General features: G+C 34.4%; 4 protein-coding genes across 6 annotated transcripts; 3 read left to right on the top strand and 1 right to left on the bottom strand.

Moving 5' to 3' along the window:
• Window positions 1-189: 189 nt before the first annotated feature.
• On the top strand, window positions 190-9,531 carry RB195_026162 (uncharacterized protein; the record flags this gene model as incomplete). The annotated part of the gene is made up of 4 exons (XM_064214593.1): window positions 190-222; window positions 6,965-7,025; window positions 7,092-7,216; window positions 9,475-9,531. The coding sequence occupies 4 exons, from the start codon at window positions 190-192 to the stop codon at window positions 9,529-9,531; spliced, it is 276 nt and encodes a 91-aa protein (XP_064070474.1).
• Window positions 9,532-9,784: 253 nt separating this feature from the next.
• Window positions 9,785-12,363, top strand: RB195_026163 (uncharacterized protein; the record flags this gene model as incomplete). Its single annotated transcript, XM_064214594.1, has 3 exons — window positions 9,785-9,810; window positions 11,597-11,700; window positions 12,227-12,363. 3 exons carry the CDS (start codon window positions 9,785-9,787, stop codon window positions 12,361-12,363), a joined length of 267 nt encoding a protein of 88 aa, XP_064070475.1.
• Window positions 9,896-19,205, bottom strand: RB195_026164 (uncharacterized protein; the record flags this gene model as incomplete). Of its 2 annotated transcripts, XM_064214596.1 has the most annotated exons (19): window positions 9,896-9,937; window positions 11,296-11,481; window positions 11,544-11,683; window positions 11,753-11,906; window positions 12,914-12,996; window positions 13,052-13,149; window positions 13,975-14,045; window positions 14,103-14,182; window positions 14,303-14,375; window positions 14,480-14,554; window positions 14,620-14,750; window positions 17,475-17,631; window positions 17,692-17,831; window positions 17,888-18,044; window positions 18,123-18,250; window positions 18,319-18,451; window positions 18,507-18,645; window positions 18,824-18,882; window positions 19,131-19,205. In XM_064214596.1, 19 exons carry the CDS (start codon window positions 19,203-19,205, stop codon window positions 9,896-9,898), a joined length of 2,121 nt encoding a protein of 706 aa, XP_064070476.1. The 2 variants fall into 2 exon arrangements, with proteins under 2 accessions (XP_064070476.1, XP_064070477.1); XM_064214595.1 differs by lacking the exons at window positions 9,896-9,937; window positions 11,296-11,481; window positions 11,544-11,683; ... (1 more) ...; window positions 18,824-18,882; window positions 19,131-19,205 and adding exons at window positions 12,812-12,861; window positions 18,805-18,821 and having other exon boundaries at window positions 12,925-12,996.
• A 176-nt stretch (window positions 19,206-19,381) lies between these two features.
• On the top strand, window positions 19,382-25,543 carry RB195_026165 (uncharacterized protein; the record flags this gene model as incomplete). 2 transcript variants are annotated; one of them, XM_064214598.1, is made up of 9 exons in its annotated part: window positions 19,382-19,420; window positions 19,891-19,908; window positions 19,964-20,008; window positions 22,322-22,408; window positions 22,650-22,803; window positions 23,583-23,649; window positions 25,108-25,213; window positions 25,328-25,426; window positions 25,499-25,543. In XM_064214598.1, 9 exons carry the CDS (start codon window positions 19,382-19,384, stop codon window positions 25,541-25,543), a joined length of 660 nt encoding a protein of 219 aa, XP_064070478.1. The 2 variants fall into 2 exon arrangements, with proteins under 2 accessions (XP_064070478.1, XP_064070479.1); XM_064214597.1 differs by lacking the exons at window positions 19,382-19,420; window positions 19,891-19,908; window positions 19,964-20,008 and adding an exon at window positions 21,249-21,392.
• Window positions 25,544-26,019: the final 476 nt, after the last annotated feature.

The raw sequence follows: 26,019 nt of genomic DNA on the forward strand, positions 1-26,019 counted from the left end.
AGGATATCTATTTTGTATATGATCCATTTAAGGATCGACTAGACTATTTTTTTATTCCAGAAATTTCTGAAATTTCATTGTAGAATGAGCGGATTGGAGTCCGTTTGTCTGTCGATCCTGAATAGCAATTCAATAAGGGTTTCATTCCAGAACACAAAGTGAAGGCCGCGCAAAAATCCGGTCATAGCTATGGACACAATCCACACAACCACAATCCGCCAGGTTTCCACTCTCATATTTTAAACCAGTTTTTACTAATAACATACGAGTGGTTTAAATCGAACCGATAAGAAATATGGATTTTTAAGAAGTTTCTATTTTTATTATATTGAAAGTAGAGTTGGTACAATAATAGTAACCAGGGTGTTTATGCTGACTTAAAATTCAACCGTAACCACCAACTACAGTATTTTTAATCCTACACGTAGGTATAGATTTCTAGAGACTATTCTGCTTAACATTCTCTCGTGATTAATTACTTTTTTAAATAAAAAAAAATCCTATGTGTATAGAATTCCGGACTCCACACCACTAGAGAATGATTTCTTTTTCATTTTTTTCCTACTGTGGTAACCTTGTTTTTTTAAGTGTTTGAAAGTAAAATATAAATTATTTTCACTCTTTATCAGAGTGCCTAAAATTTGTCTAAAAGTTAGGATCTTTAGGCCACTCCGGATAGAATCTTCCCAACCATTACGCTCATAATGATTTTTACTAAGCTTCAAGAGTTTCTTTTTTTAAATCCAGTCTTTATCTTTTGTACCTTGTGCTGTCTTAACCAATCAAGTTTTCCTTGATTCGACAAAAATATCATAGCTTTTTTCCAGATATAATATTTAATTTTTTATTGTAATTTGCAGATCCTAATAATGGTTTTTTAATGCTAAACCCGATTATTTTTTTTATGAAAGACACTGTTTTAAATTTTTTCCTTGATAGGAATAGCTTTAATTTCTCCTTAACCGGTTAGAAGCTTAACGCATATCCTTTTTTTTTGAATCCATTAAGTGCGTCAGGATGAAATTGACACCCCACTCAGACATGGAAGCCCATCGAAAAGGCAAACTTCCGCTTCGACACCATTCTTGTTCAAGCTTTCGTCTAGTATGACTAGTTCAGGGAAATTGTTGTGTTGGGATTTGAGGGTCCCATAAAGCTATAGAGTTTAGCTAGTACTAAAAACACTCAGAAGTGTTCAGCCTTAGTGAATTAAAACTTGAACGCACTGTGTTTTTCCGTCATCTCTTCCGACACCACAATTTTTTTCTTCGAGTGGTTTAAGTAATTTAATTGATTATTTAAGGGAAAATTAATTAGTAGTAATTTAATTAGTAGTGTAGTGTACGCACAGAAGCTAAAATTGAAGTGGATTGTATTTCTCCAGTGTTTTTAGGGATATTTGCTTTGTAAATCATCTAAAACTATCAAATGAAAATTTTTCTTTCTAAAAACAAAGCATATTAGTGCAATTTTTGTCTTCGGAATTGATTACTATGTTAATTCTTTATTAGTATTTATATATTTATATTTATATATTAAATTATTATTTCTTTCAGTTCTTAAAAATTACGCATATTAAGCGACTATTTAACTATCTTATAGAATTTATATACAGAGTCGATTAAAACTCTGAACGAAAACAACAGAGCGATTCAAGAGGAAATAATTAAATTTGATTTTTTCTATCTTAAAAAATTCAATTTTTCTGTAAAGCTGCGTTAATATTTCTAGAATAACTTCGCAGATGTTGTTGTAGAAAAATATAACCAAAATTCTTGGAATTAGATATGATTCTATGAAAAAACATTTTTATTAAGAGATTTCTTTAAAAGTTGAAACAAATGTAATGTTGTGGGCATAACACGAAACTTATCGATTTCAAGATATCGAACTGAGATCAAATCCGCTTAGTTTAAAGTAATTCAACACTTCCTAATGGTAGTTTTTCTTCTATCAGTTAAATATGGAAGAAAATCAGGACGTCCCCCGCTTAATCCATAAAGAAACATAATCTGAATAATAAAAAAATTGAGTTTTTTTTAATGGTCCGAAGTTTGTCACGTCGTTGCTTTGAGCAGTTGGTTGATCAACGTGGCGAGCACTTACGATGAGGTGGTCTAATCATTTTGTTCGTATTATTGATGGATCAATCATTTTTCTTCTGGATTTTTTACAATTTCTATTTTACCCTGTGGTTTTTGTAGTGTTTCAGCAATTGAACGTAGCTTCGTACTATCTTCTACAATATTTCGTTTCTCACTTGTCGAATTCTTTTTTTTTTTGCCTGAAAAAACTTGTTTGGTGACTTGTAGACACTGTATATCCAGAATTTATAGTTCTTTTCCTACATCCAGAGAGTTTTGCGCAATTATACGTGCGAACAAGTTTGTTTAACAATACCGAGCTGAGCACTTTGAACGTTTACCTACATACTTGTACCGCAGAGAGTGGTTATTTCGAAGAAGTTGACCAGTTTTCTGGAGTTATTTTCTAGGATTCCCATGAAAACTTTACTGCAAAAGCAAAACTTAGATAAGAAATATTTGTATCCCATTTCTTTCGACATCTTCTTTTTTTTCCTTTTTTATTCCTTCACCTTCATTTTTTCGTGAAAACCAGGGTAGCCCCGCAGTATGAAAGTTTGTTTTAAGCAATCAATTGTTTTTAAAAATTCCAGCTAACTCGTCTTTTCTGGAAGTTTCCAATAACATGTGTTGGCTGTTTAACCATATTTACGTAATGTATATCTCTGTTGTTTGCGATTCTCCTATTTTTTCGTTGAATTAATTTTTTTTTCAACGAAGTTCCACCCAATTCTTCTTTTTTTGGAAATTTCCACTATTACATATTTGTTATTTCATTGTATTTACGTGATGTACACATGTCTGTGTTGTTTGCCATTCTTCTCTTTTTTTTCGTTGAATTATGGGTACTCCTATTTATTGTTGACTATGCGTATGCGATGATTACCGGTAAATACAAGAAAACTCGTTCTAAGAGAGGTAGGAGTTTATTTGAGCGCGTATACGGTTAAGTGAAGAATTTTCTGCATTTCTTCAGGATTCTGAAGTTTCCTGAAAATGAATCACAGACTAATACAAATGTCTAATGTTTTGTCTAAACCGAAGCCGAATTGTAGGATTGAGTTTCGGACATGTATATATACTTTGCCGAATAATAAACACCTCGGGAACAAATCCTCAAATGGCGACCACGGCTCCGACCCCGATGTGATTCAACTCCACGGTCATCTTCATCGTCCTTCATCGCCAGTTCCTGGTCATCATCAGCGCTGAAGGAGCCTGACTTCGCAACGCCAGATTTCCTCACGGAAAATTCCTCAACACGACCTCCGCCCACCGCTCTCCAGCGTCCTCAAGTCATCAACAAGGAAACGAGAGCCTACCTACACACATCTCTTCTCCACTGGACAAGCGTGCCAGGAGCACCGATCATATTCAAAGTGCAAGTGAAACAAAGCCGGACGAGAAGGAAGCTCAAGTTCCAGTGAGCGGCTCCAATCCAGGTACCACTCCGAATCGATTCACATATATGTACAGCATGTCCAACAGTGGCAAAATCCTGACATGGTCGCCAGGATGACGATTTGTTCCCAAGGCGTTTATTACGATTCCGGCAAAGATATATTCATGTCCGAAACTCAATCGTACAATTCGTCTTCGGCTTCGACAAAACATTAGACATTTGTATTATCCTGAGATTCATTTTTCAGGAAACTTCAGAATTCTGCACAGATGCAGAAAAAATGTTTCAAGACAAGACATGTTTCCACTCTTTTTTTCCACAATAACTGTCTCTCTCTATTCTTCGATTTATTTTCTTTTTATTTTTTCTATTTGTTCTATCACCTTTCTTGGAGTAGTAAAAAAAATGACTACATACTTCCTGTTTGTTTTCTCACTCTATTTGTCTATTCCTAAGAAAACTATAGGAATTGTTTTAATCTTCGTTTAACTCACAGCATTTTTTCGTTCTTTTTCTAAAAAAAAATCTTTAAGAACTAGTGACATAAAAGAAAGGATTGAGCTAACTACTGCAAAGAAAGTTTCTGGAATTTTCTCTAACTTCTCTTTTATAATCTTGAGAATTTTTTGTGCATCCTGAATCTCAGTTAAGCGTCGAGAAATAACAATGTAAACTACAAAACTAGTACATTCGTCGGAATAGCAGCAGTTTGAGTTCGATTTACCCTCCTTGAGGGCAACGCATGCAATTATTTAGCAATTTTTCACTTCTGGACGTTCCTTGAAATTCAGTCACTCTTCCTTGAACTAAACAAAAAATGGGGTACTAGACATTTTGACTCGTTTAAATCGTTTTCATTATGTTTGCCTTTGTTTACTTATTTATTTAGTTTGGATTACCAAAGGAATTATAATTATTCACTAATTTGTGCCGGAATGACATAATTTACTTAGTTTACCTCTGGATAATGTGGTAAGTACAAGTTTCATGGAACATGCGACATGTTGTTGGTAAACATTTGCAATGCACATCGATTGCGTGTGGCATTGCGACCACTGAGGCTATGCCCTTTGGCAACGAGCCTCACACTCACCTCAACGAGTTACCTCATTTTATTCGAATTTTCCCACAGTTCAACACATGTTAGAATAGATTAGATTACAGTATGCTGTAAACAACTTGGAAAACATCACAAACTTATGAGATTGAGGGTTTCTCGTTGCGTTCGTGTCGTTCATATTCCAGAAACCTCGGATTGCCGGCTAAGCCGTTTTCTTTGGCCAGCTCTCGGCTTATCCTCAAGAAATTCTCACATTCATTAGTTGGAAGATGTTTAGAGGTTTTTTTCTCTCACAGTTATTGCTGGATTTATTGTTTTTGGAAGTAGTTTCCGGTTTTATGAGGGATACTAAACGCGATCGAATAACTATTACTCGTTCACCGCATTATTATTTCCGCCTTTCGTTGATTTTTTTCTCAGAAATGGCTACTTTTTCCCGGAGAAAATTTTCTTTCTCCCATTTTTTGGAAGAAATGTATTATGCACGCAGGGGCTCATGCGATCCGCCTTCGATTCATCAATAATCCAGAGAATTCTGGAGTTGTGAGTATGCGGGGAGATTTTTCGCGCTGGCAGCAACCTGAGCTGAACGCCATTCTGTTTGCTAACCAACAATTGACATGCATGCATGTCAACTGACTAACACATCTCATTTCACCTGCTTCAGCTTCATTTTATTTAATTTACGCATTTCATATACGTTATATTCATGTAAAATGCTGTAAATTAGACACATTTTTTTCACCAATTGTTCCCTATCGATTTCTCGCCTTCTCCTCCCCGAGGGTAATGAAGCAGCTCTTCCGTGCTTTGCTCTTCAAGCATCACATTCCAGCAATTTTGCGATGAAACCACCATTTAAGCCACTTATTCGGGTTTCGTTGTTTGTGAAATTTTCACTGAACTACTGAAAAATCCAGAAAAAGGATTCTTTATTTGTATACTTCCAGTATGTAGATGTAGAAGTTAACATCCAGGGGATTCCTATTTTTTCAACTTATTCATTCATCCATTCATTTCCTCAGCCTACCATTTCTATCTGGATTTATTCCTCGACCAATTCTTTGATTTTTAAGCACTAAGAAAAAAAGTTTTTTTTTTCAACTGGCTGAGTAACAGAGCTGGATACAGCATTTTTCTAATTATTTGTGTAGTTTTTGTTTTATTAGTGAATAGTCAGTAAAATAGCATATATTTTTGTGTATATTAGTATATTTCCAACAAACTTTTCTTCACACTAACTCAAATAAATTGTCAAAAAGTCAGTCATTAGCCTAAGTTAAGTAAAAGTCAGTAATTTTCCTTTTTTGGGTAAACGATCAATTCTCGTATATTGATGGAAAAGTGAGTTCCTTTTAAAGTTTTTGAGTATAGAATCTCATATTTTCCTCTCTTTCATCCTCCAGTCTTTCTCATTTTTTCCTATTCGATTATCTTTTGTGGGAATATATTTTATAGTGTGAAGTATATATGTACTGACCACAACTTTTATATTCTTATAAAATTTGTTTTCAGGAATGTATGTATGTTTCCTTGAATTCCATGGCGTATTTCGTTTGCTTTCGCTTCGCACAGCATCATTCCTTATTCATAGATGTGCAAGATGTGTTTCTTTTCATTTTATTGTTTTTTTTTCCCATATCGATGCATTATATTCGAATGTTTCATTCGATGATCGTGAATTTAACTTTGAAAAATCCTAATATGATCATCAATGTGTACTTTCGAGGATCTGTTTACGTCAAAGATGCACTTTCCCATCCTGTTTTCCATATGATTAGTGGATTTCAGAACTCTTATTGACAACAATTCACTTTTTCTTTTATTTGTGTACTGATAAAAGTCGCTTAGTATAAATAATATCTTGTTAATATGCTTACTTTTTAAAGTATATTTATTATTGTTAATATATTTATTGACATATTAGCGTATTTACTTATTGTTAGTATTTTTTGTTATTAATTTTATGCTCAATTAAGCTCTTCATAACTCGTGATAACAATACTATTGCCCCGAGTAAAAATATTACACATAAATTTTAAATTTTACAATGAAATTTGGCATGAATGCGGTCTCTTTTTCTAGGATTTAGGTTCCAGTGTTCTTATTTTTGTCAGCTTCTCAATTTAAGGATAATTTTTCCTCGTCTCCCCCTGATCTTTTCTTTTCAAGACCGTACAGCTCCACACTACCAGCTAAAAAGATATTCATTATACATAATAATGTATTCTAATGCTTCTCAACCTCACTAGATCCTAAAAATTTTTATTTTTCTTAAAGGAAAAAGACCTTAAAAATAAAAACGCATCGTAACCATATCCTTGCGTAATTTTTCACAACCGTTCTCTCCAGGAAAGCGTGGATAGTTTCCAGGAAATCGGTGAACTTATGATTCACAATGATTCAGTTTTCTTTCAGAGAATGGCGATTTCGGATGACGAGGATCATGATGAATTCAATCTAACAAAGAAGAATTCAGGTGCTTATTCAGCGTTCTTTGTAGTTTTTCTGGATTTTCTCCGTCAATATCGTGTTTCTTTTCCAGCGATGCTCTTCTCAAACGAACTCACAGCCCTCTACACACTTCTGGCCATACTTTTAATAGCGAGTCTGGCTTACATTATCGTCAAAGCAGTAATACATTCACGAAAAAACGGTTTCCTTTCGTCGGTAAGCAAATCCACATATTTCTTTCAGATCCAGGATCCAGAATTTGAGAAATTGCATCTGTCATTTCTTATTTCAAATCGCATGTTAAATAAGTATTCCTCGGGATCGCGTGACTAAATCGACACTGACATGGTCGCTGTGGAGCTGTGTACATCATGATTAGCAACGAATGTCCAGAAATCCATTAATATCTAGGATATGTGAAAACGTTAGCAGTGAAAGATGTGGGAAAATGCACCTATATCCCGGGATAATCGAATTTTACCGTTACCCGTGATTGAACTCTAAATTTTTTGGTGGTTTGGCTTGGCAAGACTGAGGGAAACGAAGTTTTGTCCACATTATCCAGGAGAGCAACTTCTTACCTCAACGGCCGAGTTACCTCGTTTTATTCGATTTTTTGGACAGTTCAACAGATGTTAGAGATGCGTGGGCTACAGTATGCAGTAGGGAACTCGGGAAACGTTACAAACTTATAGGATTGAGCGCTTTTTGCGGACATTGAGACGTGTTCGTATTCCAGAATCTTCGGAGTGTTGGCTAAGCTGTTTTCTTTGGTAGGTTCTCCGCTTATCCTCAAGAAACTCTGACATTCATTAGTTGGAAGGTGTTGAGAGGCTTTTCACCCTCAACTACAGCCGCATTTATCGGTTCTGGAACGAGTTTCCGGTTTTATGAGGGATACCAAACGTGAACGAATAACTGTAACTCTTCCAGGGGATCATTGTTTCGATCTCCCAGTGATTTCCTCTCACAAAGAACTTTTTTATTTTTTTTTTCTGAAAATTTTACTTCCTAGAAGATTATGATTTCGGATTTTATGATAACGATTCTGAAACATTTAAATCCTAGCGTTGCTCGAGGTAGAGCTCTGAATCTTTTTTTTTTGCTGGATCAGCTCTCTCAGACTAAGCGGAAACGAAGTCCCAGCCACATCATCCAGACGTGCACCTTTGTTTTTCGTTTCGTTGACGTCTGTCGTCGAAGCTGTCGCAATCAAAACAACCAAGACACATTACTGAAAGAAAAAACACAGAAACAAAGATTTTCAAAGGCACCGCCGCTTGGAACATGTGAAATTTGCTATTTGTTTTTCAGTTTCAAAGCCTCAATAACAAAGTTACTATTATGAAGAGATGGTGAAATTTTGTAACGGTAATCATTAACGTCAGTCAGATATTGTGGAAGTACTGCTCTGAACATGTATCCTAAGAAAAACTCACAAGAAAGGGATGCATGAAATATATTTGAAGTCCTAGGAATTGTTACCAATAATTAATTTGCTCCTAACATCAAAAAGTTGAACTTTTAGAGTTTCCGATTTATGGATGAGGTAATTGTGAGGTAGTCTTCTTTTGATTCTGATGTAAACATGGAGAGATTATTAGTTGAGCTGTGTTAATTTTTTCATAACAGGTGCTATTTTTTTAAATAATAGTTGCCTTCACTCGCGAATTAATATAATTAACTTTCGAAAAAATACTCTAAATATATATCGATTCTGTTCTTTTGCCTCTTATTCTATTCTCTTTTTTTCTTTTTTCTATTCTCTTGTATTTTCTTGATCTCTCTCTCTGTCCTTTCTCTGAATATTATCATCATTATGACTGAAATTAATTAAATTTGACCTGGCCAATTAGTGCCCATCGTCTGGAAATAAAGAAGGAACACGTTTGACTCCTTACCTCATTTTGATGTCCTTCATATAATTAATTGTACTGACGTCGAAAGTAAAATTTTACTTCGTAAACAGTAATTTTTGTATTATTTAGAAAAACAGCTCTAAAACAGCTTTGTCTATAACACATTGATCAAATTCGACTAGAACTCAAGAGTTCGTGAATTATAAAAAATGTTTATGACAGAGAAAAGAAAATTCTGGAATATTCGATTCGAATTTTCTTCCATTCAACAGGAATGAGATAATTGCAAATATCAATGAGTAATTGAATTAATAAGTTACTCAAACTTAATTCCTTTTATATTAGATAGAATTCAGGATTAATGAATCGGAAAAGGTCTTGGATTTGAGGTGGATTTAGATTGACTGGTTGGAAACGGTTGACGAAATTGGTAGAATCGGTAAATAAATCCATTACATAGATTTTTTTCTATCGATTCGACGAAAGATTCCTATCTTAAGTCAATTAATGATTAGATTTTGACTAAATTTATTTATTTTTTTCAGAATTACGCAATGATAGAATCAATGGATCCAGAAATGATTTTTAAATCCTTAACAACGCACATATTTTTAGGGAACGAAATCAGAGATGACGCCGATCAAAGGGAAATCGATTGTGAATGCAGCGTAACCGAGAAGTTCTCTGGAAATGTTTTGTAGAGTTAGCTACCTCTATCTGTGTAAAAATTATTATTTTTTCAATTTTAAGCATATCACCCGCATTTCTGGTAGTTAGCATTTTTAGACGAGTTTCCGTTGACAGCTATCCTGTGCTTTAATTGTTTTTTTTAAAAAGTAATTCCGTAGTTTAAAAAAGATTTCGTGATGTAATTCGTAATAATCTCAGCGATTAATAATCGCAACACTTCATATTCAATTATTTAATGCCGGTGAATTTTGTTAATAAACAGTATGATTTATTCGATACTCTTGGATTTTACATTAAAAATATTTATTAGGTAATCTACTGGAGCACCTTTTTTTTTTCCAGCTCCTCAACACGCTCTTGTTTCCAGTTGTCCGCCGATCGTTCGAGCCTTTAATAAAAGAAAAAATCAGGTATAAAATAAAACTTTCAATTTCCACACATTCTTCGGAAGAGAAAAAATGAAGTAAAAATAAAGCTTTCAATTTTTTCTTGGCCTTTGCATGTTTAAATTAGGATAATCAATGTCATTTTTTTAAACAAGTATTTCAAAAATACTCACCTTTACCCTCACTCCCTTGACATAGAAATCACAATCTGACCATTCAGAAGAGGAGTCTTCCTAAAAAAAAATCCCCAATTTAAAAGCAAGCCATAAATATGTGAAAATTTGTATGTTCAACAGACTAAGAGATTTCTGGAACGGAAGTTCGGAAAAAAGAGAAAAAAAAAGGAAAAACAAGCATTATGGCTTTGTGCTTGGATTTGTTGAAGTTAGGAATTCTAAATTAACCGGAATACTCGACACTGTATGTAGTGTACAGTGCACATACCGTAATTAAGTACACAGGTGGTAATTTTTGTAAGGATTTCATCTAAAATCAATGCTTTTTCCATAAATCAGGAACGCTTCGGGAATCTGCACAAAAGAAAAGGATTCAAATCGGAGTAACTGAACTGTGTACTTCCTTAGAAAGAGTACAGAACAGTTTAAAAAGACGCATAGAGTTCATAATTTTCAGGATGTCAATAGCAGGATTTTACTATATTCCATGGGTTCACGAAAGAAAAATCTATATCTTGATATCTACACAAAATTCTAACATTTTAATCACTACCGTAGACATTTTTCCTATTTTTTAAGACATTTTTCTTTTTTTCTTCGAATCATGCTGAAAATCTATTAGGAAAGACGAAAAATTCGTCCGACTGAGACTGAGACACTTTTCCTGAATTATGAAGGAACGGTGGGAGTTCAACTAAGAGGTTGCAGTTACTTTTGTTTTGCGGCAGCGATTAAACGCAGATGTCCGAGATATTAGTGGGAAATTTGGAAAAAAATCCGAGAAAAGAGAGGAAAATTTATGGGAAGAAAAATAAAAGCAAAATAGAGTGAATTAAACAATTAAAAAATAAAAATTGAAGGAGGCGAAATAGAAAAATAGGTTTTTTAGTCGATTAACCGGAATTTCTGAGCACAGTACCGACAATTTCTCTAGTGCTCTTACATCCAAACGAAATGAGCCGGGAAATCCTAAATTTTCGTTTCTCGCCTTTATATCTTTTGTAGGTCAAAGAGATCAGAAACGATCAATAGGCGCGCGAAAAAAACGCGGGAAATCCGTTGGTGGGTGCCCAGTAGGTGTTCTGAGTTTCCTTTGTGTGTGGTCTCATTTTTCTTTGTTGTGTCCTCCGTATCCTCATTGTCCAAAGAGGATTTTTCCTCTTTATCCGCATTAAATAGCTAACCTCTTCTGAAATAATCGTTTTATGATTTTGTACAGGTCTTCCTCTTACTGATCCTCCTCCATTTCCATCGCATCCATTTTCAATCATCACAAATCCTGGCGGTGTATCGATGATGGATTCTTGTGATTTTGTAACTTTTTCACTGTACAGTTCGCAATGCTCTTTTATTGAGTTGAATACAGCTGTCTGGAAAATGAATGCAAAAAAAATTGACTGATCCGAAATTATTACAAATTTTATTTCTGTACCTTACAAGCGTACACGTTGAGGCAAGCTTGTAGACAAGATGTAATACTTCCAGAAGGTGTTTGCTGGATTGGAATCCTAGACAAACTCTTCTGTACGTGAAGAATGAAAATCTCGTCGTTTTGGCATCTTTGTGTCGACTCTGCAAAGTACTCATTGGTTAGTTACATTAATTCTTCCCCTCAGGGTAAAATGTGTTATTTTTTTGCACCTGGTAAACAGAATTTCTCGGCATAAATGACGTCCTGATTTTCCACTAAGGTCCCAGGACCATGTGGTTCGGCTAGGATACTGTACAGTTCACATTTACGTGTGAGTGGGAAGTAATTTAACGAGTTGCATACGAGATCTTCCTTATTTGGACCCTGAAATATGGATAGCGGATTTCAAAGAGTTAAGAAGACTAAGTCTTGTTGTCCTGTACAGGATTTCCTTTTTTCCAATGATTTCTTGTGAAGAATTTGAAGCTTTCGTGAAAGAAAATCGTGCAATTTTGAATGGAGGCCAAAAGCAGATACAAAACATTTAAAAATAGATTTTAAAAAAGTGGAACTCCAAAAACATTCTGGACGAGCGGTTTGATACTTTTTTGTAGTAATAAGATGATTTAAAAAACATTTTCAACTGTTTTTTTTAAAATGAAGAATCCCATACAAAAATATTCTAGCTTAAAACTTGATTTTAGGATTTCTGGATGGATTTAATAATACCCGTAAAGTAAACGATAATTGCTGTGCGACCATACCTGATTACTACTGCAGAAATTTGCACAATCGCCTTGATCAACGTTGTTGTAAACCTGAACCATGGAAACGTGGATAAACTTGTATTTCTAATTCTATATGGCTACTAAAGTTCAATTCTCAGGTTAAAGGCAGCATTCCAGGAATCTGACGTGGTGAGGGAATTCGCGGTAAAAGCTAGAGATGGGGTTGTAGATTGGGGGATCCAGGGTGGTTCCGCTTACCTCCTCCTAACCGTGGTAAAAAAAACGGCGTGGGAACCGCTTTAATTCCTACGAGGTACGTTAGAACGCTGCTCTACGTGCACGTTCCGGGGTCCCCTAACCAGCCTAATCATTGATTTCATTTGAATAGACTGATGAGGTGAGACTTCGACCGCTTCATAGCTGGATGCGGCACGTGCACAAGCGTGGCACCGTGCAAATGAAATCGTCCTAGGAAAAAAAACTGCGCCTTCCACGTTGTCTTTTTTTACGACGATAAGTGAGAGATGAGCGGAACCAGCTCGGATCCGGGAATCTATAACTCTAACGTTTCCCGTGGATTTCCTCATCATGTTGGATTCGTGATATGCTATCTTTAATTTATGTGGAAAAAGTACGCAAATGAAACCTAAACAAGTTCCTCACCTTTACCGTACCTTCGTTATTCATCGGTCGAACGATTTCATCTCCGATTACTACGTAGTATGCATTACTAGTAAAGCATTGTTCTGAAATGATTATCTTCCATATCTGCTTCTTATAATTTATCCGTGAATCCCATACCGCTTTCGGCCACATCCTTAGTATTTTTGCTAATTTTTCCAAATTCTTTTGTAGGTTTTTTCTGGAGTACTTTAAGATCGCCATCAATCGTTATAGCTCTGAAATAATAGTGGACTCTGAATCTGTAGCTACCTCTTTTGCTTTTCGTTATTGATTTATTACAGAAGATCCCACAATAACAGGAATAGAATGCCACAAAAAAAGAAAGAGGTGGAAAATGTAGCCGCTTTTTTGGATCTATGTCCACAGATCCAAAGGTGCAGATAGAAGCGGTTTTCCAACTTGTTAGCAGGTTTTTTTTTTGGTCTCGTTAATCATTTGCGAATAAAAATTCTTGAAATCCATTTTGAGGGGAAAAAAACCGAAATAAAGAAAGTTATTCAGTCAATTTCTTGAAGAATTTCTATGTAGATCCAGATGAATGAGGAATTTATCTAAGTTACTGTGTTTTTCGAGCGGTAGCTATGAGAAAGTTTTGGAAAAAAATAGAGATACAGTAGCATTTGCTTATTTAAACTCACATACTAATCCTTTAAGCAATAAAATCCGTCAACGATTATGATTTCAGGAACGTATTCCGGAATTTTAGAAAGATTTGATATAGGTCTAAAGATATCGAACGAAATTAAATAACTATTGTAAAAATAATAAAATTCCCGCACAATGTAAAATTGATAGGAGTCTATTTGCCTCCTGTCCTCTTCTCGAAGGACCTCCTAAATTGTTTAGCATTCTCGCGGCAAAATATATACATAAATATATTATATTATATATATACTAAATATATTATTATATGAAAAGGTATCACATAAAAATCTAAGATGGAACCTGTATTCAATCCATCCTAGAATTGAGAATGTTCGGAGGAAAAACAAAAAAAAAATAGAGAAGTAACTAATAAGAAAATGAGGAAATTTATTCACTTTTCGTTTGGGATATCCTGGTTTCGAATGCGCGAACTGAAGGTCTCAATTTCGCCGAGAGATTCGAATTCCTGGAATAAATTTGCTTTAAATCAATATTTTACTAATGAAAGTATGTTGTTTTTCACCTCATTAGTATTTTCTTGTGCAGATGTAGGCGATCCAATGACTGCGAAGTTAGCATTATTATTTTTGAAAGGAAATGTACCTGTATTTAGTAATAATTAGTAATCAATAATTATTAATAAACCAAAAAAAAAACCAAAAAAACCAAAAAAACCAAAGAGGTCCAAAAAAACCTTAAGAAATGTAATTATAAGTCACTTACTCCTGCAAATCTCATCTTTATCGATTCTCTTATAAAAATCAATACCGATTGCTGGATAAAGAATTGCAGGAACCTGTAAATTTTATATGTAAGAAACCAGGAAAACAATTACAGTAACATAATCAGGATATCATTTTAAAAAATTGGGAAAAACCGTGAATGAAATGAATTGCGTACCTTCATCCCGTCATGATCATAGAGATGACATATCTTTAGCGCTATATTATAAGTGAAAGAACGACATAGAGGTTCCTAAAAAGTTTTAATAAGAGGATTTGAGGTTAGTGTGAGTGATGAGGAGGTAAAGAATCCCTTACTTTTTTCCGCTCATTTCCGGCTGCCATTATACAGTAATCAGCGCAAGCTCTAAGCGTTTCCATTTGATATTCGGCCAACGGTGGATAGTTGTCGATGGTTCTTCTTGTAATTCGTTCGAAACATCGATTCACTGTAATTTTTTTTTAAATTAAGATGAATTTACTAAAATTAAAAATGATACACGTGAGGTGTGGACAAGTTGAATATTTATTTATTTTTATTTACTTGTTTATTGAAAACACCTACAGTTGTGCCATAAAACAAAAAACAAAATGGGTCAGAGCTCACTAGAATTTCTCCTACATTTTACACAAGAAGACTGAATATTTTGTTATATAAATATTTTATGTTTTTAAGTTATTTTTATACTTATTTTAATATATTATATTTAATTCCTTGAAAATCCTGGATAAAAGAGTAAGCCTTCCGAGTGCTAACAGTCCCTGGACATTTATTATCGGAAATGGAAGATTCAAAGTATGTAGAAATAGGTTGAATATTTGATTTTGAGAATATTTTAAGTTTTTATGTTATTTATGTTGTGATTATTCGCAATATTTTTATATTTAAAACCTCAAAAATTCTGGATAAAACAGCAGGTGACACTTACATGTGGTAGCAGTGCGTGTTGATCCAGGAATAACAGTAAAAGCGATCAAAATCCAACATATACGAATCATGATTGTTAGGAAAGGGAACACTTTAATTGGGTCACAACGAGAATCAGTTGCACAGTGGCGATCACGGGGGGAATCGCGAATGATTTGTATCCGATTTTACTCACTTTCACTCACATTTCGCGATCACCGAATGATATTCACCATATGGAAGAAAATTTTGATCTCTAACACTCTTCGAGTCTTCTCGGATCGCGTCTATCCAATTAATGGTTGATCTGGAAGTTTTTTTCTTCAGGATTCATGTATTACTCATTTAAGAATTCCTTTAAAGTTCACGGAATGAAAAGGCTAGGGAGGGAGTTCTGCAAGTTATCTAAGAAACTTGACATTTTATTCAAATTCTAGGATAAGCCGTGAGATAAACGAGGATGTAAGGATGAAAATCCAGGAGGAAAAACAACATTTATTTATTTTTATTTTTTTCTCGTTTCCAACTTTGGTATTCGGGAGATGAGGCTCAGAAAAAGCGAAGAATTAAGGCAATTTCAAGGCCCACTCGAATGTTTTATTGTTGTTCATTTATTGTTTACTAAATTATAAGTTCAGATTGTAAATAACTTGTAGGTTTTGATTTAGAAAACAACGAAAATTGCTTTGGTTAATACGAAATGTAAAGGTATTTATGCGTAAAACGCTAAGCAAGAAAAAAAATTCAAAAAAACTGCGGTTGTGGAAATGATTGGGTAAACCAGGAAAAAAGAATTTTAGTATGGCACCTGGGTTTCGGTCCATGCTTTGACCTCCTGATTAGAAATTGTTGATCCATTATAATAATTATAACAAACAATTTTGCTATTATTTTAATTTTATTGTGATTTTAACAGTTTACGCACATCTCACCGCTTAATACAGGATGAAAACTCCCTAATTATTCCTAACTGGCTTCCAAAAAACCAAGCTGTCTCCTTTTTCACACATTAACGACCTATTTACTGAAATAGTATGAAGAAAGTTGACGGTAAAAGATATCTAAAGTAAAGATCTGTATTTCTAAAGTAAAATAAATAAATGAAAGTAATAGGTAGGAAATAAAGTATGCTTCATTCTTGTGATCACAGATTCTGTGTCCATTATTTATTTCTTATGCCTTCACACAGATGTGGGAATGAAGCATAATTTCATTTTACATTACACTTAATTTATCACTAATTTTTCGCAATTAACCTGTCGATTTTTGTAGGAGGCAATTTTTCTCTTCTTATTTTTTCGGTAGGCACCTGAGAAAAGTTTACCGTTTCTAAACATTTTGAAAAACATTTTAAAATTTTGAAAAAATCATTCATATTGAGAATAAGAATGTTCGAACCCTTCAAAGATATTGGAGGAGAATTGTCATTCCTATCGATTAATTTCCTCTATAACTTTAGTAGAATGAGGGAAAACGCGGTGCAAAGCAGTTACCAGTTAGAAAAACTTTTCATGTACTAAACATCCAGGCAGCATCCTACTAAGAGTATTGCTGGAATTTGCTACATTTTTTTTTCTGGAAAGAGAAAGAAGGGCAATTAAAGGGGCACTGTGCCCAGTAGCTTCCAGAAATAATCACAATATATTTATTAGAATTTATTATTATCATATGACACAACAATATCTCAAAAGAACGGTTTTTATTCAACATGGCTGGACTTGCAAATCTTCACAATTCGAACATTCTCTTGAACGCACTCTCATCTAAAGTAAATCGTTGTTATCCTGGATAATTATCATCGAAGCTGGAAATTTTGCATACCCGATGATTCTCGGTTCCGAATTCGCATGGACCCCATTCGGACCATTGTGATACGTCAGGTGAACTTTCTGGAAAATTTCGATGAGTTTTTTTTTTGCGTATGAAAAACACACCTGGAATAAAATTCAGGGAAAAAATTGATGACATTGTTTTGATATTAGTTTACCAGAGCCTCTTCTTACCAGGAGTTGGTAATTACCATTAGTTTGGATTGTTTTTTAATTTTTTAAAAATACTTTATACGTTTTTCTATAGTTTTAACTTTTCAAAATCCCTACTAACGTCCAAATAATGTGAACTCGGGTCTTCATTCTACTTAATAAATCACTAATAGATGATAATAATCAATAATAATAAATAATAATAATAATAAAATTTAATCCACTGAATCCTCGATAGTGCAGAAGTTCGTCCAATCCAGAAAAGCGTTGATCATTTCACCCACCTAACATATTCGATAATAATGCAGGAAGAGTTGAAGCGGTCAGCTGACAGCCGTTCTCAATCACCATAGTCTGCTCGTTTCCCTGCACGAGTAGTCCAGAATCAGTAGCCGGAGATGCCCCGTGAAGGATACAAAGTCCAATTTTATAGGTGACAGCCTTAAAACGAAAGAAATCAATAAATTCGCTGAATTTCTGGACGTTCTAAATCGTACTAACCCTACACTTTTTGCTATCAATACATGCGGCCACGCAAGCCACAACAGAATTCATTCCAGGATATGAGGTTATAATTTTCTTATGCATTTGTTTGAACGGATAAACGATGTATGGAGTTTCGGCTGAGCAGTCCTTTTTCGCTAAAAAATTAGGAAAATCCATGGATTCATGTAATTTTGACTTCCGAAATTCTCACTTTCAACACAAAATTTGTCCGCAAAAATATAATTGCTGTCCTCGGCCAGATGAGCTGTATGGCGATCGGATCTGGATCGTTTTCCATAAAGATAGCATTTTTCCTCTATGGGTTCATAGTTTGCCGAATAGCACGGGACAACATCGCCATTTGCATTCTGGAAAAGTTAGTTATGGATCTTCACGAAGATTAGAGAAAAATTACGTTTTAATAATGTAATATTGATAAATTTTACAATGTTTTGACTGCAGTACATCACGCAGCTACTTTGATCGATTCCTTTCAATGTTGCGGCTACATTTCTGGATGCCAGACGATATCCAAACAATACGAAGTAGCTGATTTTTTCTTTCTTCGAACACTCTAAATATCTAAGCGGATAGTTTATCCTGAACTTCATCCTAAATATCAGACTGAACGATTTTACGAACCGCTGCTATGCGTTGGATTCAAAAAACTAATAGCGTTTCGCTGTTCCTCATGAGGTATTCCCTCATCCTCCTCAACCATCGGAATCAATACTGAGGATGTACTACTAGCTTCTGTAGCAGTTGTCGTGGATTCCTGGAGAGAAGCAGAGGTTTACGGACGCATTCTTGGATAAAGCAGAAGAATATACCGTTGTATGTTCTCTTCCTGCTCGAAGATCCAGAAGATTACTGTATTGGGAGATATCGATAGGATTTCGAACAGGCGTTAGGCTGGCAGCATATTGTCGTGGACGTTGCTTGTAGCCACGTTTAGGCACGAAAATAGCGCTAAGGATTAGTAAACTCAAATAGGAGATTTTTTAAATTTTTATCAGTCAATTTTTTTTTATAATTTTTATCATGTTATTACTTTTGTTAATTTTAACTATCACGAATCAAAAAAATACGGAAAATTTAACATTTTTCTCGGATGATATTGCAACTAACCAACTTTGTCCTGACATACACCTGCCCAGCTTGTACGCTCATAGAAATCATGGGTATCGGCTGGTACCACTTGTGATCCTGGAATCCGTAAATTTAATTGGAAAAAAATGGATGGCCAACAGCAAAAAAAAAACAGGAGGGAAAAGAAAAACAGAATTTATTGTCCACTACAGCAAACCATCATGAAATTCGCCGTTTGCGTTTTGTTTTTGATTGGTTTCGGAGATAATTTCAAAAATTCTTCTCGTAAAATCAATTTTGATTATAGTTTTTTTAAACTGCATTTTTAACACATTTTACAATACAAAATTATTCAGGATACTCACCATTATAATGACCATTATGTCCATAAAGTTGACAAGTTGAGAAACGTTTATGGTAGACAACTGCCGCACAGCCATCCTGTATTCTTCATTATAATATTATGAAAATATTGGAATAAAAAAAGAATAAAAAAAATATTTTATTCGAAACTTACACCCATTTTTGCAGCATTAAGAATACAGTAATTTAGACAATCACCAACGGTCACCCGGAACAATTCAGCGATTGATTGCGAATTCGACACCGCATGGTTATGTTTGGTGGAGAAACATTTCGATGCTGGAAATATAAGGTAATCCACGATTTCTCACAGTATTTTGCCAAAAATTAGGTTAAAAACCAGTAGATAAAAGATTTTTTCTTCACGAATCAATTTCCTTGCGATATTTTCGGCCTCACTTGTTCGATGGCAGAAAACTATACTAGTTTTTCTTTAATCAGTGAGTTAATATTTATTTCTTTTTGTAAACATTTCAGGTGAGACTGTTTTTATGATTTTATTTTAGGATTTATAAGGATTATAGGAGTTGGGATTATTTTAGGATTATAGGATTTAGAAGAACAAATTGCAGATGAAATTGCCATATGTCACTAGGTCAACCACAGGAAACGATAGGATAGTTTAATAAATGCATCTAGAGCTTCATTCTAAAATTATTAAATTAAATAAAATAGAAAAATAATGCTTACTGAATGTGCTTGATGAAACAGAATGAAATAAGGTTAGGAAAAGCGAAATTCGAAGTATCATTGAGGTTGCAGGAGCGTACGTATGGATTGGTGAACGGATGAAACAGTGAAAACGTCCGACGCAACCATGACCTAAATAATATAGTCCAAAGATAGCCTCAGGATTCGGATGTTAGTAAGAAACAAAAAGGTAAATACTTGAATGAATACACTTGATAGAAAAGTTTTTCCGTTTTTTGGAAGAAGGTAGTGTTTTTTTTCTGGAACATTTTTTCCGTAGTAAAAAAAAGTACAGGTTGCTTGTTACTGGTTTCCCATTAATTTTGAACTTGAATTCAAAAGTGATAAATAAATGAAAAAGTAGTGAAACAAGTAAAAGTAGCAAAAGTAGGAAAGAAATATAAGTGCAAAAAATTGAACAAAGTTAAATAAATAAAATTTAAAGTTAGTGACTACTGAGACTTTAGTCAATCAAAAGTCATTTTCAATCAAAAAATGAATCCTTTTATTGATAAATAAACTAAAAATTAACCGAAATAGACTAAATTCCTATTTTTTGTTGGTTATATATTATCGCGCATCAGTGGAGCATATTTGAATATTTCTTGGTTCACAAAGGGGTTTTTTTCTTTACGAAATTCTTCAAAAAAACATTTTCAGGGGATTTTCGGCCTGCCGAATAAGATTATTATTTTTATTTTAATTTTTTATGCTCGTGTTTTCCTTGTGTTTCCATACAAAGCTTTTCTTACTTTTAGAAATAATGACAGATGAAGATGCCGAATAAAATAAGCGAGATTTTTTTCGCCTATTTGAAATTCCATCATTTTTCCAGACACTTGATGTTTTGTTTTTGATTTATCAGAAACGGAATTCCTAGAGATGTCTCCATTTGATTTCAGTGGATTGCACTGCATGGAATTTATCCTAGGAATGAAAAATGAATTGAAAAAAAATGAATCCTAGAAAAATGTATCATTCCTGATACAAAACGATTTTGTCAGCAGTTAGCGCAGATGTCATACGATTTTTGTTTTTGCACCGGAGACAAATGTCAGTGCGGGCAGATGTTTCTAGTCTTTTTTCTTTCTTCCAACCATGCTTAACATCAGAAGTCCTTTCGCTTCATCATCACTCACTGTAACACCGAAATTCTACAGTTTTCAATTCGATTTGCTCATCTAACGATGGAGGTCATGCTTAAAAATAACCACATTTTAATTGTAAACACTTCTCATGCTTTCCTGTTAGTTTCATGCAATGAATTGTTACTTAAAGTTCCCAATAATTAGAAATATTAAGAAATATTTTTGTTTATATGGCTTTAAAATTTGCTTCCAAAAATTCCCTTGTAGATTTTCAGCAGCACTTTTCCTCTTATTTTCAGCAGCACTTTTCCCCTTATTTTCTTCTGCAAAAAAAAAAGAGAAATGAATCGCTGGGATGTAACGATATTCCTTATTTTCTGTGCGTTACCGTCAACGAACCAACAGATCGCAGTTCTCGTCGAGGCTTTTAACTTCAAAAGTTCGGAAAAAACTCACTTCAGCTGTTCGCGTATTCATAATATTACGGTAAGACATTTTCTTACGCCCATGTTTTGTGTTGTATTTGTTTACTTTTTAAAACTATTGTGAATACAGTCTGCTAAGTATCATGTTTGTACAATTTCGTAGTGTTCTGTATGAAATTAGAGAACTAGGAAATTTTAGGGATATCTGCAAACTCTTTTTCGATAAAGAATTTTTCCATTCTAAATTAGTATATATATCAATATGTTAGGCAAGAGCGCGTATTAAAAATTTTAATGTTAGTTAGAAAAAGATTAGAAAAGTTGTCGTTGTTGTTAGAAAAATTAGGAAACTTTTCATAGAAACAAATGACAAGAAGTTATGGCTTTGAAAGATTATTCCTATTATTTATTTTTCTTCGATCAATCCATATTTTTTTTAAACAATTAGTTGACAAACACTGCTAATATCCAGAAATTAGGGTCTTTTATTTTTTTCCTCTATATCGCCATAATGGTTGGGCCTAACGATTAAAGGCACAGTAGTCGAATAGTACCGTGTAAAATTTCACCTACTTTACAAACTGGTTATCTACATCCATGATTTCCTGTTGGAATCGTACCTTGTACGGGATGTACATAGCATCCTGGGTTTCCCTGGTTAAAGCAGAATATCGATTTATTAAGGAAACAAGAGCATCCTACATACTATAGTAATTTGTTGTAAGATTTAAAGTCAAAACACTGAAGAGATCGAAAAGTATTGATTACTGTAACTAGTAGTACGAATAGTAGAGTGGTTACTGTGCATGGTATGATGCCATTTATAGCTTTTTTGGTTTTTTTTTTTGAAAACATTCTCATTGTTTTCGAGTATACCTTATTTTGATCCTGCAATTTATCACTGGCAGGAATGTTTTTCAAAATACTAGCTCTTTTTACAAAAGAAGAATTTAAAAATAAAAAGTAGGATTTATGTAAATTCCATATCAGATTGGTGAAGAAGAATTAAAAGACTGGCATTGTATTGGTGGAACGTTGTCCAAGCGGAATCAAGCAGGAATGTGGATTATTATTACGGTAAGTATTGTGGATCTACTATACGAAATTTGCAGTTTCTCACAATACGAAGCTCTTTTTTCTCGGAATGATTTTCCTTTTTCCTTCCAATTTTTCCTTCCAGTTTCTTTTTCTATTTTGTTCCTTGTTGTTCGATATTCTTCCACAATTAATTTAGCTATTACGATTAGTATAGACCCTAGATACTTCGAAAAATAAAAAATAATTTAAATAAAAAATAAAAATAAATATTTTCTTCCAGATCCCTTTCACTTTGATCACCGATGAAAATCAAATTATTCTGGAAATTCAGTACGATGGTGGAACAATCGCTGCTCCATTTGATCTCGAAAAATCTATCTATGAACGATTAGAGTCATTCTCGATTGTGAACGTGGATTCAATTCTTCCCACAGGTAAATAGGGTGGTATTCTTGAAAAACGGTTAAGTAGTACTGTGTAAACTGCGTGAAGTGGACCAAAATCCTGGGTAATTTTTTTAAAAGTTATCGCCTAAAGATTTGTAAGCATGTTGTTTGACCTCAACAGTTATTTTTTTAAACTGTAAAATCCAACAACAATTGTTTTCCTAAAAAAGCTCCGTCCTTGGTTGGTCGGTCGTACGAGGACGTTACTAAAGTAATCCATAAAGTAATCCATGAAGAAAATATAAGAAAGTTATGGTTGAGGATTGCAATATTATAGCAGAAATTGTCTATTTTCTATGTTTAGACTAAATGTAAGGACAAAAGAGTGCCTCTTTAGGATTTTTTTTGATTAGCCTCAAGTCTGGGCTTGATCCTGGATTTTTGCATCTGGGCAAATGCAGATGTATACCTTATACCGTACACTTTGGTTTGTAAAGTAAAAATCGTTTAGGGTGTATCTGTATCTCTCTACTCTATAAAAACAATTCCTCAAAAGCATGATGAACAAAAAATCCTGAGACAATGTAGATCAAGTTCATTCAAATCATTCATTGAAACGACCCGAATACTAGTGTATGTGTGTAGCTCCGTAGGCGATTACGCTCAAAATGGGACCCTCGCTAATCAAATTGATTGATCAAATCCAGACGCTAGTAATTTTCACTGGAACTAGCAAGGGTTCCACTTCGAGTGCAACCGCTTACAGAATTGTGTCAGGCTTCAGATCATTTCCAAGAACTCTTTAGAAAGCCTAATTTGAATTTTAGGTTCATCAATTTCAAGGATTCTTCCATTCGACGCTCAAAGTCAATTGTTAACCAGTTCAACGCCAAGGTTACTTTTCTATCTTTGTTGTTTTTGATGTAAGAGAACAATACATTTTTTCATTACTCAAAATTCATTAGATTTTTCTCATATGTCCCATTTGTAAGTATATAAGGATAAAATACCGTAAAATTTAATACAATATAATGACGCGTAATCAAAAACTCTCTCTCAGAGGGACAGATCCATTGGCTGGACAATACCTGAGCTCGTACCGAGTATATTTTTCTTTTTCAGGATAAATGGGATGGAAAAAATTACCTTTTTCTTCTTTCCAATGGTGTTATCTGTCCTACTTGGTTAATTTGTTGACGTAAAATTGATGCAATGGTGGTGCTTCGTTGTGAGACTTTTTTAGACAGCATTTTTTTTTTCTTGGACAACAGCTGTTTCTGGATAAATATTTCCAACGATAGACAAGTGGATAAGCATTTCCGCAGCTTGATGAATTTGTTCGCAGACAGGATAGCCCAGATTTTTAACCCGGATAAAAGTTATTTCCCAGAGGGTCTTTATCCAGATGAGTAAATGATACCGGATACAGGCCATAAAGTTCAATCAATTCCAATCGATGCGAACAATCTCGAAATGTGCAGCCGCTCACCTTAACAGGGTATTGTTACCGAGTAGACATTTTTCGGGATAATTTATTGCAAAAATACTTTTGTATCAATTAAAGGCATCACTCCACGTATCTGAGGTGGTACGGATTTCAGGTGCAGTATTCTTATACAGGATAGTAGACTACAGAGAGGGAGTAATTCCCTCCATTTCTTCCTAATTGCCATAAAAAAACGGCCCTGAAGATGCGGCGCGTGCACAAGGCTGGCACGCTCCAATCGAACTCGTTGTAGAAAATAGCGCGCCGGAACGCTTGAAGCCGTATTTTCCGGGCCGTTTTTTACGGCAATTAGGAAGAAATGGACGGAGTCACCCTCCTCTCCGTAGTCTCCCATCCTGTATACGAATACTCCACCTGGAATCCGTACCACCTCAGATTCGTGGAGTGATGCCTTTAATTTACCCACTAGTACCTGGGAAGCTATAGTGGGTTGTGCCAAATATTCACTGTTTTCGGATCTTTCGTTTGGCTTTCGGATCGGAAACGCTCAACTTTGGCAAAAATACTAAGATCGCTTGTTCGCTAATCCATAAAATTCAGGAATCAGATTTGATCACGCCGAAACAGTATTCTTTATGAATTTTGGAGTAACAGATCAGCTTTCTAAGAAATTGTTCTTTAAAATGGATTTCTTCCAAATTATTTAAAGTTGTGCTTTAATATGTCTGAACTTTTTTTTTTCAAAAAAATTCTGCTTTTATTGATGATACTGCTTGTTATAATTAAAATTCCCATCCTCAACTTTGTGATTAAGAATGCTTAGTTCCTTCCCTCCCTTAATCCAGCAAAGTAAACAATAGAAAAAACGTGTGTCATGATTATTTTTTTTTTCTAAAATTTTCCAGATCGGCTCCAATCAATATCACTATGAGCTATTTCCAGTATCCAACTGATATGAATGGAGGAATAAAATGGTGGATGGTTTTACTGATAATATTAGTTGTAGTAGAGGTGAATTCATTTAAAAATTTCATGTATGTTCTTGATTAAAAGAAAATTTTTGCGAGGATAATGTTACTGAGAAGGACTTTTTTTTAAAATGTTACTTCTTCCAACTTCTTCCAGAGTTTCCTGATCATCATTCATCTATTGATAGTATTGGGTAGGTACTGCCTTATGGTGCATGCATCAAATCGTATTACGGTGGAAATGCGTGAACGAAGGGTGAGTTGTGATTCTATGGATAAAATCAAGGATTCGGAAGAATTATTTTACTGAGAATTCCGCCTTTTTCAGAGTGAAATGATTCGACGATTTCGTGAACAACAACTTGTAGAGTGAGGTAAACATTTTCATAAGTAAGGAAAATTTAGTGGATATAAAGGCAGTATCCCACAAAATTACGGCGATGTAGTGATCTTTCGTGGATAATGTATAGGGTTAGAGTTGTGGATTACGGGTAAAAGCGTGACCACACTCAATTTTTTTCTAGTCGTCTTGAAAAAAAAACAAGTAGAAAGGTAGCGTTGTAAGTTCAGTTGTAGGAAAGTTTTAATAAAGGAAAGAAAGAAAGGAAAATTGCACAAGATGGACGTTTCTCAGGATGACTAAAGGGGGAAGTGAGTGTCGTCACAGTCATAGACGTAATCTATGTACATACAGAATCCTGTAATATCCATAGGAGATCGCAACGTCGTTAATTTCTTGGCATACTCTCTTCAATAGAAGTCTTTTTTTCTTGCTTTAGAAGTATATACAGGAAAAAAAATCATGTCATCTGTGAAGTGATGAAGAGATAAAATATTTCGCAAAAGTTT

The sequence above is a fragment of the Necator americanus genome, chromosome X (genome assembly GCF_031761385.1).
Source record: "Necator americanus strain Aroian chromosome X, whole genome shotgun sequence".
Classification (NCBI taxonomy): Eukaryota; Metazoa; Nematoda; class Chromadorea; order Rhabditida; family Ancylostomatidae; genus Necator; species Necator americanus.